This window comes from Oncorhynchus mykiss, chromosome 17, assembly GCF_057628025.1.
Source record: "Oncorhynchus mykiss isolate SJ-2025 chromosome 17, ASM5762802v1, whole genome shotgun sequence".
NCBI classification, from domain to species: domain Eukaryota; kingdom Metazoa; phylum Chordata; class Actinopteri; order Salmoniformes; family Salmonidae; genus Oncorhynchus; species Oncorhynchus mykiss.
The window spans coordinates 49,697,501-49,708,975 of NC_143038.1; the positions used below are offsets into that span (position 1 = coordinate 49,697,501).

Sequence of the window (11,475 nt, forward strand, 5' to 3'; positions counted from 1 at the left end):
TCCAGGATACCCGGGCCAGGTCGATTAGAAAGGCCTGCTCACAGAAGTGTTTTAGGGAGCGTTTGACAGTGATGAGGGGTGGTCGTTTGACTGCGGCTCCGTAGCGGATACAGGCAATGAGGCAGTGATCGCTGAGATCCTGGTTGAAGACAGCGGAGGTGTATTTGGAGGGCCAGTTGGTCAGGATGACGTCTATGAGGGTGCCCTTGTTTACAGAGTTAGTGTTGTACCTGGTGGGTTCCTTGATGATTTGTGTGAGATTGAGGGCATCTAGCTTAGATTGTAGGACTGCCGGGGTGTTAAGCATATCCCAGTTTAGGTCACCTAACAGAACAAACTCTGAAGCTAGATGGGGGGCGATCAATTCACAAATGGTGTCCAGGGCACAGCTGGGAGCTGAGGGAGGTCGGTAGCAGGCGGCAACAGTGAGAGACTTATTTCTGGAGAGAGTAATTTTCAAAATTAGTAGTTCGAACTGTTTGGGTATGGACCTGGAAAGTATGACATTACTTTGCAGGCTATCTCTGCAGTAGACTGCAACTCCTTCCCCTTTGGCAGTTCTATCTTGACGGTATATGTTATAGTTGGGTATGGAAATCTCTGAATTTTTGGTGGCCTTCCTGAGCCAGGATTCAGACACAGCAAGGACATCAGGGTTAGCAGAGTGTGCTAAAGCAGTGAGTAAAACAAACTTAGGGAGGAGGCTTCTGATGTTGACATGCATGAAACCAAGGCTCATGAATTTACACCAACTAAAGACTGAAACAATACAGCAGCAAATAACATAAGGATTATTCAATAACTGCACCTCTTCATATTGTTCATCAGATGAGTAGTGTTGAGTAGGAACATTAAACAGTTTCATATTGGCAGTAAGTTTGATTCAGACTGGATTACCTAGTGCAAGAAAAACAAACACACTTCCGCTTTGATATGTACTGTGGGAGACAATGTTAAGTTCTGGTCGTATAGCACTTTCTCCCCATCTCTCTTCCCTCTCTATCTCCTCTTCTCCTCTCTTTCTCCCCATCTCTCTTCCCTCTCTATCTCTTCTCCTCTCTTTCTCCCCATCTCTCTTCCCTCTCTATCTCCTCTTCTCCTCTATCTCTCCCCATCTCTCTTCCCTCCCTCTCTCCTCTTCTTCTCTCTTTCTCCCCATCTCTCTTCCCTCTCTCTCTCCTCTTCTTCTCTCTTTCTCCCCATCTCTCTTCCCTCTTTATCTCCTCTTCTCCTCTCTTTCTCCCTATCTCTCTTCCCTCCCTCTCTCCTCTTCTTCTCTCTTTCTCCCCATCTCTCTTCCCTCTCTCTCTCCTCTTCTTCTCTCTTTCTCCCCATCTCTCTTCCCTCTTTATCTCCTCTTCTCCTCTCTTTCTCCCCATCTCTCTTCCCTCTCTATCTCCTCTTCTCCTCTCTTTCTCCCGATCTCTCTTCCCTCTCTCTCTCCTCTTCTTCTCTCTTTCTCCCCATCTCTCTTCCCTCTCTCTCTCCTCTCCTCCTCTCTTTCTCCTGTGCTGAATGCTTTCACGTCTCTGTATCAGGCTGACCAGGCCTCCACACAGACACACACACACACACACACACACACACACACACACACACACACACACACACACACACACACACACACACACACACACACACACACACACACACACACACACACACTCACACACACACCACACCCACCCTGCCACCCACCCACACACCCACCCTGCCACTCCCCCCACCCCCCCCCCACACACACACACACAGTAGCAATTATGGCAATCAGCGGGCCGACCCAATTAGTGTTTCCTGCTCGTTAAGCCCTGGGGGTTGGCTGGCCGACCGTCTCACTTTGCATAACTTAATCTGGAATGACAGGGTGTGACACCCAACCACCCTGACCCGCATAGACCTGACTGTGTGTGTGTGTGTTTTAGCCAGCTGCCTGCCCCATGTGTGGCAACACTTTTACAGCTGCAGATTGCTCCCAGGCCAGCCCAGGTCAGCACAGTGCTGGTAGAAGTGGATCCAGGAGAAAGACACTTTAGCTAGGTGTGATTCCCCGACCCTCTCCCCTCTCCTCTGGGTCTCTGGCCGTCCTAACCAGTTAGCCGCTGATAGATGACTCATTATTACTCAAAAAGGAACAGGGCCCATTATTACCACACACAGGAAACACACACTGCCTCCCCCACGTACAAACAAGTGCATGCACACAACAATTTGTTTCATGGTCTCATGTTGCTAGGCATTAAACTTGACAGCTACCATGGTTACTGAACACAAAGGGCTGTTGTGGAGGTGTGTTTGATCTCAGTGTGTACGTTTCTGCATGCAAGTGTGTTAGTATGTAAGCGAGCGTGCTTCTGTGTGTGTTTGTTCTAAGTGTGAACTGTGGAAGTTTCAGGAAGCGTTCTGCAGTCACTAGAAAAGCCCAACAGAATTCCAGCCCATCACCCTGATTACCACGTAGTGAAGAGAAACAAATAGTTAAATATCCTCTCTTCTTTTCCCTTTCACACTTCTCTCTCCTTCTCTCTCTCTCTTACTCTCATTCTCTCGCTCTCTTTTCCCCGGGTTCCTAATTGTTTTCTGTGGAAACGAGAAGTAAAAAAAGCGGTGAGTATGTCTGTGCTGTATTCCATTAAAGGCAGCCTGATAAACAGGCACACTGGCATCATTAAAGGGGAGTGATAAATAATGGTGGCGTAATTAAAGGGGAGTGATGAGGACACGTGTAGAAATGTTTTGTTAGCCATGCGGACGGACAAATGAAGGAGGAGAGTAATTGCTTTGGATTAATTATTTGGATACGGGGGCCGAGAGAGTACAGTGCTCCTGAGGGGGTTTCTGGATGGGTGGAGGAGGGGATAGAGGGGGGTGGTGGGATGGAGGAGGAGGGAGAAGGAAGAGATGGGGAGGGTGGCCGTCTGAGGGTGTCTAACTATCAAAACCACCCATACATCACCCCACCCTCGCTGTAGATCAGGTTCACATTCCCCGGTTGTACTTAAGAGAGGGAAAAACAGATAGACAGCAAAAAGAAAGGAAGGTAGGAGAAGAGGTAAAGAGAGGAAGGTAGGAGAAGAGGTAAAGAGAGGAAGGTAGGAGAAGAGGTAAAGAGAGGAAGGTAGGAGAAGAGGTAAAGAGAGGAAGGTAGGAGAAGAGGTAAAGAGAGGAAGGTAGGAGAAGAGGTAAAGAGAGGAAGGTAGGAGAAGAGGTAAAGAGAGGAAGGTAGGAGAAGAGGTAAAGAAAGGAAGGTAGGAGAAGAGGTAAAGAGAGGAAGGTAGGAGAAGAGGTAAAGAGAGGAAGGTAGGAGAAGAGGTAAAGAGAGGAAGGTAGGAGAAGAGGTAAAGAGAGGAAGGTAGGAAAAGAGGAAAAGAGAGGAAGGTAGGAGAAGAGGTAAAGAGAGGAAGACAGAGCGAGAAAAATAGAAAGAGTTAGAGAGAATGATGGAGGGAGGGAAAAAGAGAGAGGCAAGCCAAAAAGAGCGAGAGAGAGAGAGATAGATGAGTGGAGGCCATGCACACAGGGGCCTAGCTAAATGAGGTATATGTATTTCTAAAAATGTTAAGCAGACAGGAACCGGCTGTCCTCTCACAGCGATCACTCTTTTCTAGCCATCACTCAGTCAGACCGTCACACACAGAGAGACAGAGTTGTCTAAATGGAGTCCTCAAGATGTACCAGGTCCAGACGATAGTGAACATTTCAGATTTACTGCAGGAAATACGATATCTAAAGCAATGGATCTATTATAGGACAACGGCTGTGCTAAACAAGCTTTGAGAGCTGAGTAGTTTTGAGAGTGAATCTAAGCCACATTATTCAGCCTTTTTTTGAATTGAATATGCCGACACCTGGATTTAAAAACCTGTTCAACAAGGCCCAAGCCAAACACCTATACTAGTCCCCAAAACCTCACCCAGGAAACATCAATTCAGAATAAAATGATACACTAATTGTGATGAGGAGGAAAATACAGAATAAGGTGAAACTCCACATCACTGTATAGTGGAGAGCACAACAGAACACATTCAGAGGGAGCAGGAGGAGGTGTTCTGAGACCAGACCCAGAACACATTCAGAGGGAGCAGGAGGAGGTGTTCTGAGACCAGACCCAGAACACATTCAGAGGGAGCAGGAGGAGGTGTTCTGAGACCAGACCCAGAACACCTCCAGAGGGAGCAGGAGGAGGTGTTCTGAGACCAGACCCAGAACACATTCAGAGGGAGCAGTAGGGGGTGTTCTGAGACCAGACCCAGAACACATTGAGAAGGAGGTGTTCTGAGGCCAGACCCAGAACACATTCAGAGGGAGCAGGAGGAGGTGTTCTGAGACCAGACCCAGAACACATTCAGAAGGAGCAGGAGGAGGTGTTCTGAGACCAGACCCAGAACACATTCAGAGGGAGCAGGAGAAGGTGTTCTGAGACCAGACCCAGAACACATTCCGAAGGAGCAGGAGGAGGTGTTCTGAGACCAGACCCAGATCACATTCAGAGAGAGCAGGAGGGGGTGTTCTGAGACCAGACCCAGAACACATTCAGAAGGAGCAGGAGGAGGTGTTCTGAGACCAGACCCAGAACACATTCAGAAGGAGCAGGAGGAGGTGTTCTGAGACCAGACCGAGAACACATTCAGAGGGAGCAGGAGGAGGTGTTCTGAGACCAGACCCAGAACACATTCAGAGGGACCAGGAGGAGGTGTTCTGAGACCAGACCCAGAACACATTCAGAAGGAGCAGGAGGAGGTGTTCTGAGACCAGACCCAGAACACATTCAGAGGGACCAGGAGGAGGTGTTCTGAGACCAGACCCAGAACACATTCAGAAGGAGCAGGAGGAGGTGTTCTGAGACCAGACCCAGACCACATTCAGAGAGAGCAGGAGGAGGTGTTCGGAGACCAGACCCAGAACACATTCAGAGGGACCAGGAGAAGGTGTTCTGAGACCAGACCCAGAACACATTCAGAAGGAGCAGGAGGAGGTGTTCTGAGACCCGACCCAGAACACATTCAGAAGGAGCAGGAGGAGGTGTTCTGAGACCAGACCCAGAACACATTCAGAAGGAGCAGGAGGAGGTGTTCTGAGACCAGACCCAGAACACATTCAGAAGGAGCAGGAGGAGGTGTTCTGAGACCAGACCCAGAACACAATTATCTGTGACCTCTTGAAGCACCCGGTATGAGTGTGTGTTTACATGGGTGCGTACGCGCGTGTCTTATTGGAAGGCTAGAGTTCACCTTTTACTTTTTAGCAGAAGCTATCACACACACACAAACACACACACACACACACACACAACCTTCACCGCCCTGTGTTACTATCCCCTACCTTGGCCTCCTCCTCTCACCAACATGAAGAACGGCGGAGTGTGTGTGTGTGTATAGAGCAGGTAGAGCCATCTGTGGTGTATATCAGAGCCACATGTCCAATTCCCTGCCACCAGTCAGATCACCTTACCTAAGTACTTTACCATGTGAGGGAATCATTTAGCCATATTCATTGACGGTAAACTTTCCCTGGAATTGGGTGCCCCTGGCCTACACACACACACACACGCACACACACACACACACTCACTCACTCATTCACTCTCACACACACTCATTCACTCTCACTCTCTCTCTCACACACACACACACACACACACACACATACATAAACACACTCACACACACACACACACATACACACAAACACTCACACATACACACACACACATACACAACACACACAAACACACACTCACACACAGGTGGTTTCCTTCACTCACAGGAGCGGTGAGTGGGTACCCGAGGGAAACCGGACTCTGATCAAAAGAAATATTGACATAAATAAAGAATCTGCAGGAATGCTGTGTGTGCGAGCGTGTGTGTGCGTGCAGGTGTGTGTGTGTAGGAATGCATTATGCAAACAAAATATGAGCTGGGCCCCAAACATTCCCCCGGAGTGGAGAGAAGGAGAGGGGAGAGAGGGGTAGAAGAGGAGAGGGGAGAGAGGGGTAGTAGAGGTGAGGGGAGAGAGGGGGAGGAGAGGAGAGGAGAGGGGAGAGAGGGGGAGAAGAGGAGAGCTGAGAGAGGGGTAGAGAGGAGAGGGGAGAGAGGGGGAGTAGAGGAGAGGGGGAGAGGGGGAGAAGAGGAGAGGAGAGAGAGGGGAGAGAAGAGGAAAGGGGAAAGAGGGGGAGAAGAGGAGAAGGGGAGAGAGGGGGAGAAGAAGAGAGGGGAGAGAGGGAGAGGGGAGAGAGGGGGAGAAGAGAAGAGGAGAGGGGAGAGAGGGAGAGGGGAGTGAGGGGAGAAGAGGAGAGGGGAGAGAGGGGAGAAGAGGAGAGGAGAGGGGAGACAGGGGGAGGAGAGGAGGGGGGCATGAGAGGAGAGGAGAGGGGAGAGAGGGAGAGGGGAGAGAGGGGGAGAAGAGGAGAGGGGAGAGAGGGGGCGAAGAGGAGAGAGGGAGAGAAGAGGAGAAGGGGAGAGAGGGGGAGAAGAGAGAGGGGAGAGAGGGAGAGAAGAGAAGAGGAGAGGGGAGAGAGGGAGAGGGGAGTGAGGGGAGAAGAGGAGAGGGGAGAGAGGGGGAGAAGAGAAGAGGGGAGAGAGGGAGAGAAGAGTAGAGGAGAGGGGAGACAGGGGGAGGAGAGGAGAGGGGAGAGAGGGAGAGGGGAGAGAGGGAGAGAAGAGGAGAAGGGAGAGAGAGGGCGAAGAGGAGAGGGGAGAGAGGGAGAGGGGAGAGAGGGGAAGAAGAGGAGAGGGGAAAGAGGGGGAGAAGAGGAGAGAGGGAGAGAAGAGGAGAAGGGGAGAGAGGGGGAGAAGAAGAGAGGGGAGAGAGGGAGAGAAGAGAAGAGGAGAGGGGAGAGAGGGAGAGGGGAGTGAGGGGAGAAGAGGAGAGGGGAGAGAGGGGGAGAAGAGAAGAGGGGAGAGAGGAGAGAAGAGTAGAGGCGAGGGGAGACAGGGGGAGGAGAGGAGAGGGGAGAGGGGGAGGAGAGGAGAGGGGAGAGAGGGAGAGGGGAGAGAGGGGGAGAAGAGGAGAGGGGAGATAGGGGGAGAAGAACAGAGGGGAGAGAGGGAGAGAAGAGGAGAGGGGAGAGAGGGAGAGAAGAGGAGAAGGAAGAGAGGGGGCGAACAGGAGAGGGGAGAGAGGGAGAGGGGAGAGAGGGGAAGAAGAGGAGGGGAGAGATAGGTAGAAGAGGAAAGGGGAAAGAGGGGGAGAAGAGGAGAGAGGGGGAGAAGAGGAGAAGGGGAGAGAGGGGGAGAAGAAGAGAGGGGAGAGAGGGAGAGGGGAGAGAGGGGGAGAAGAGAAGAGGAGAGGGGAGAGGGGAGAGGGGAGTGAGGGGAGAAGAGAAGAGGAGAGGGGAGAGAGGGAGAGGGGAGTGAGGGGAGAAGAGGAGAGGGTAGAGAGGGGGAGAAGAGAAGAGGGGAGAGAGGGAGAGAAGAGGAGAGGAGAGGGGAGACAGGGGGAGGAGAGGAGAGGGGGAGAGGGGGAGGAGATGGAGGGGAGAGAGGGAGAGGGGAGAGAGGGGGAGAAGAGGAGAGGGGAGATAGGGGGAGAAGAACAGAGGGGAGAGAGGGAGAGAAGAGGAGAAGGGAGAGGGGGGCGAAGAGGAGAGGGGAGAGAGGGAGAGGGGAGAGAGGGGAAGAAGAGGAGAGGGGAGAGATAGGGAGAAGAGAAAGGGGGAAAGAGGGGGAGAAGAGGAGAGAGGGGGAGAAGAGGAGAAGGGGAGAGAGGGGGAGAAGAAGAGAGGGGAGAGAGGGAGAGGGGAGAGAGGGGGAGAAGAGAAGAGGAGAGGGGAGAGAGGGAGAGGGGAGTGAGGGGAGAAGAGGAGAGGGGAGAGAGGGGGAGAAGAGAAGAGGGGAGAGAGGGAGAGAAGAAGAGAGGAGAGGGGAGACAGGTGGAGGAGAGAGAGGGGGAGAGGGGGAGGAGAGGAGAGGGGAGAGAGGGAGAGGGGAGAGAGGGGGAGAAGAGGAGAGGGGAGAGAGGGGGAGAAGAACAGAGGGGAGAGAGGGAGAGAAGAGGAGAAGGGAGAGAGGGGGCGAAGAGGAGAGGGGAGAGAGGGAGAGGGGGGAGAGGGGAAGAAGAGGAGAGGGGAGAGAGGGGTAGAAGAGGAGAGGGGGAGAGAGGGTAGAAGAGGAGAGGGGAGGAGGTGGAGAAGAGGAGAGGGGGAGAGGGGTAGGAGAGGAGAGGGGAGAGAGGGGGAGAAGAGGAGAGGGGAGTGAGGGGTGAGAGGGGAGAGAGGGGGAGTAGAGGAGAGAGGGAGAGGGGGAGGAGAGGAGAGGAGAGGGGAGAGAGGGGAGAAGAGGAGAGGGGGAGAGAGGGAGAGAGGGGAAAGAGGGGGCGAAGAGGAAAGAGGGAGAGGGGGAGAAGGGGAGAGAGGGAGAGGGGAGAGAGGGGAGAAAAGGAGAGGGGAGAGAGGGAAATGGGAGTGAGGGGAGAAAGGAGAGGGAGAGAGGGGGAGAGAGGGAGAGGTGGAGAGGGAGAGAAGAGGAGAGGAGAGGGGAGACAGGGGGAGGAGAGGAGAGGGGGAGAGGGCGAGGAGAGGAGAGGGTAGAGAGGGGGAGAAGAACAGAGGGGAGAGAGGGGGAGAAGAAGAGAGGGGAGAGAGGGAGAGAAGAGGAGAAGGGAGAGAGGGGGAGAAGAGGAGAGGGGAGAGAGGGAGAGAAGAAGAGAGGGGAGAGAGGGAGAGGGAGAGGGGAGAGAGGGAGAGAAGAGGAGAGGGGAGACAGGGGGAGAAGAGGAGAGGGGAGAGAGGGAGAAGAGGAGAGGGGGAAAGAGGGAGTGGAGTCTGGGTTAGTATTAAACAGAAGGGGAAAGTTGTAAAAGTTATAAAAGGGGAGAGAGGGAGAGGGGAGTGAGGGGAGAAGAGGAGAGGGGAGAGAGGGGGAGAAGAGAAGAGGGGAGAGAGGGAGAGAAGAGTAGAGGAGAGGGGAGACAGGGGGAGGAGAGGAGAGGGGGAGAGGGGGGAGGAGAGGAGAGGGGAGAGAGGGAGAGGGGAGAGAGGGGGAGAAGAGGAGAGGGGAGATAGGGGGAGAAGAACAGAGGGAGAGAGGGAGAGAAGAGGAGAGGGGAGAGAGGGAGAGAAGAGGAGAAGGAAGAGAGGGGGCGAACAGGAGAGGGGTGAGAGGGAGAGGGGAGAGAGGGGAAGAAGAGGAGAGGGGAGAGATAGGTAGAAGAGGAAAGGGGAAAGAGGGGGAGAAGAGGAGAGAGGGGGAGAAGAGGAGAAGGGGAGAGAGGGGGAGAAGAAGAGAGGGGAGAGAGGGAGAGGGGAGAGAGGGGGAGAAGAGAAGAGGAGAGGGGAGAGAGGGAGAGGGGAGTGAGGGGAGAAGAGGAGAGGGTAGAGAGGGGGAGAAGAGAAGAGGGGAGAGAGGGAGAGAAGAGGAGAGGAGAGGGGAGACGGGGGGAGGAGAGGAGAGGGGGAGAGGGGGAGGAGATGAGAGGGGAGAGAGGGAGAGGGGAGAGAGGGGGAGAAGAGGAGAGGGGAGATAGGGGGAGAAGAACAGAGGGGAGAGAGGGAGAGAAGAGGAGAAGGAGAGAGGGGGCGAAGAGGAGAGGGGAGAGAGGGAGAGGGGAGAGAGGGGAAGAAGAGGAGAGGGGAGAGATAGGGAGAAGAGAAAAGGGGAAGAGGGGGAGAAGAGGAGAGAGGGGGAGAAGAGGAGAAGGGGAGAGAGGGGGAGAAGAAGAGAGGGGAGAGAGGGAGAGGGGAGAGAGGGGGAGAAGAGAAGAGGAGAGGGGAGAGAGGGAGAGGGGAGTGAGGGGAGAAGAGGAGAGGGGAGAGAGGGGGAGAAGAGAAGAGGGGAGAGAGGGAGAGAAGAGGAGAGGAGAGGGGAGACAGGGGGAGGAGAGGAGAGGGGGAGAGGGGGAGGAGAGGAGAGGGGAGAGAGGGAGAGGGGAGAGAGGGGGAGAAGAGGAGAGGGGAGAGAGGGGGAGAAGAACAGAGGGGAGAGAGGGAGAGAAGAGGAGAAGGGAGAGAGGGGGCGAAGAGGAGAGGGGAGAGAGGGAGAGGGGGGAGAGGGGAAGAAGAGGAGAGGGGAGAGAGGGGTAGAAGAGGAGAGGGGAGAGAGGTGGAGAAGAGGAGAGGGGGGAGAGGGGTAGGAGAGGAGAGAGGAGAGAGGGGGAGAAGAGGAGAGGGGAGTGAGGGGTAGAGAGGGGAGAGAGGGGGAGTAGAGGAGAGAGGGAGAGGGGGAGGAGAGGAGAGGAGAGGGGAGAGAGGGGGAGAAGAGGAGAGGGGAGAGAGGGAGAGAGGGGAAAGAGGGGCGAAGAGGAAAGAGGGAGAGGGGGAGAAGGGGAGAGAGGGAGAGGGGAGAGAGGGGTAGAAAAGGAGAGGGGAGAGAGGGAAATGGGAGTGAGGGGAGAAAAGGAGAGGGGAGAGAGGGGGAGAAGAGGAGAGGGGGAGAGGGAGAGAAGAGGAGAGGAGAGGGGAGACAGGGGGAGGAGAGGAGAGGGGGAGAGGGCGAGGAGAGGAGAGGGTAGAGAGGGGGAGAAGAACAGAGGGGAGAGAGGGGGAGAAGAAGAGAGGGGGAGAGAGGGAGAGAAGAGGAGAAGGGAGAGAGGGGGAGAAGAGGGAGGGGAGAGAGGGAGAGAAGAAGAGAGGGGAGAGAGGGAGAGGGAGAGGGGAGAGAGGGAGAGAAGAGGAGAGGGGAGACAGGGGGAGAAGAGGAGAGGGGAGAGAGGGAGAAGAGGAGAGGGGGAAAGAGGGAGTGGAGTCTGGGTTAGTATTAAACAGAAGGGGAAAGTTGTAAAAAGTTATAAAAAGTTTATTTTTCCCTCTCACTCACTCTCCTGTCTTTCATTTTAGTGCTTTTGGGCATCTCAAAATATTCAGCGGATGAGAGAACAAGCGAATGAGAGAGAATGAGAGAGACAGAGAGAGAGACAGAGACAGAGAGAGAGAGAGAGAGAGAGAGAGAGAGAGACAGAGAGAGAGAGAGAAAGAGAGAGAGAGACAGAGACAGAGACAGAGACAGAGACAGAGAATGAGAGAGACAGAGAGAGAGAGAGAGAGAGAGAGAGAGAGAGAGAGAGAGAGGGGGAGAGAGAGAAAGAGAGAGAGAATGAATGAAAGGTCAGAGAGATAGTAAAAGTCAAGATATAAACTACACATCTAGCTCAGGGCGTATCACACTGGATTTCCCCCTTTGGTGACAGTATAATGTTCCACCTCCTATTGTTTGGATTTCTAAACAGGTGCAAACCATCTTCAGCTGTAATGTAATCCTCAGTCGCTGGACCTTTGATATGATAGCCGTCATGTACTGCTGTACACACACACACACACACACTCACACACACACACACACACACACACACACACACACACAGTTTACATACTACCATATCAGACCTACACACAAACAGTATACACATACTGTACACAGTACCATAAGTACCTTATGATTGGCAGTGCTAGGTCACTAATCCCAAGACTGGGACATTTTTTGGTTTTCCGTAACACAGCCTATGCACACACACAAACACACACACACATACAGAAATGAACTTTCA

At 53.6% G+C, this 11,475-nt stretch overlaps 1 protein-coding gene across 1 annotated transcript in view; it reads right to left on the reverse strand.

The window, feature by feature from the left end:
* Positions 1 to 10,763, reverse strand: part of LOC149976071 (uncharacterized) — a 14,555-nt gene extending 3,792 nt beyond the window's left edge. Inside the window, exon 1 of the mRNA XM_090204196.1 lies at positions 10,749 to 10,763. Within this exon, the coding sequence (XP_090060322.1) occupies positions 10,749 to 10,763 (15 nt within the window). The remainder of the gene's footprint in view (positions 1 to 10,748) is intronic.
* Positions 10,764 to 11,475: the final 712 nt, after the last annotated feature.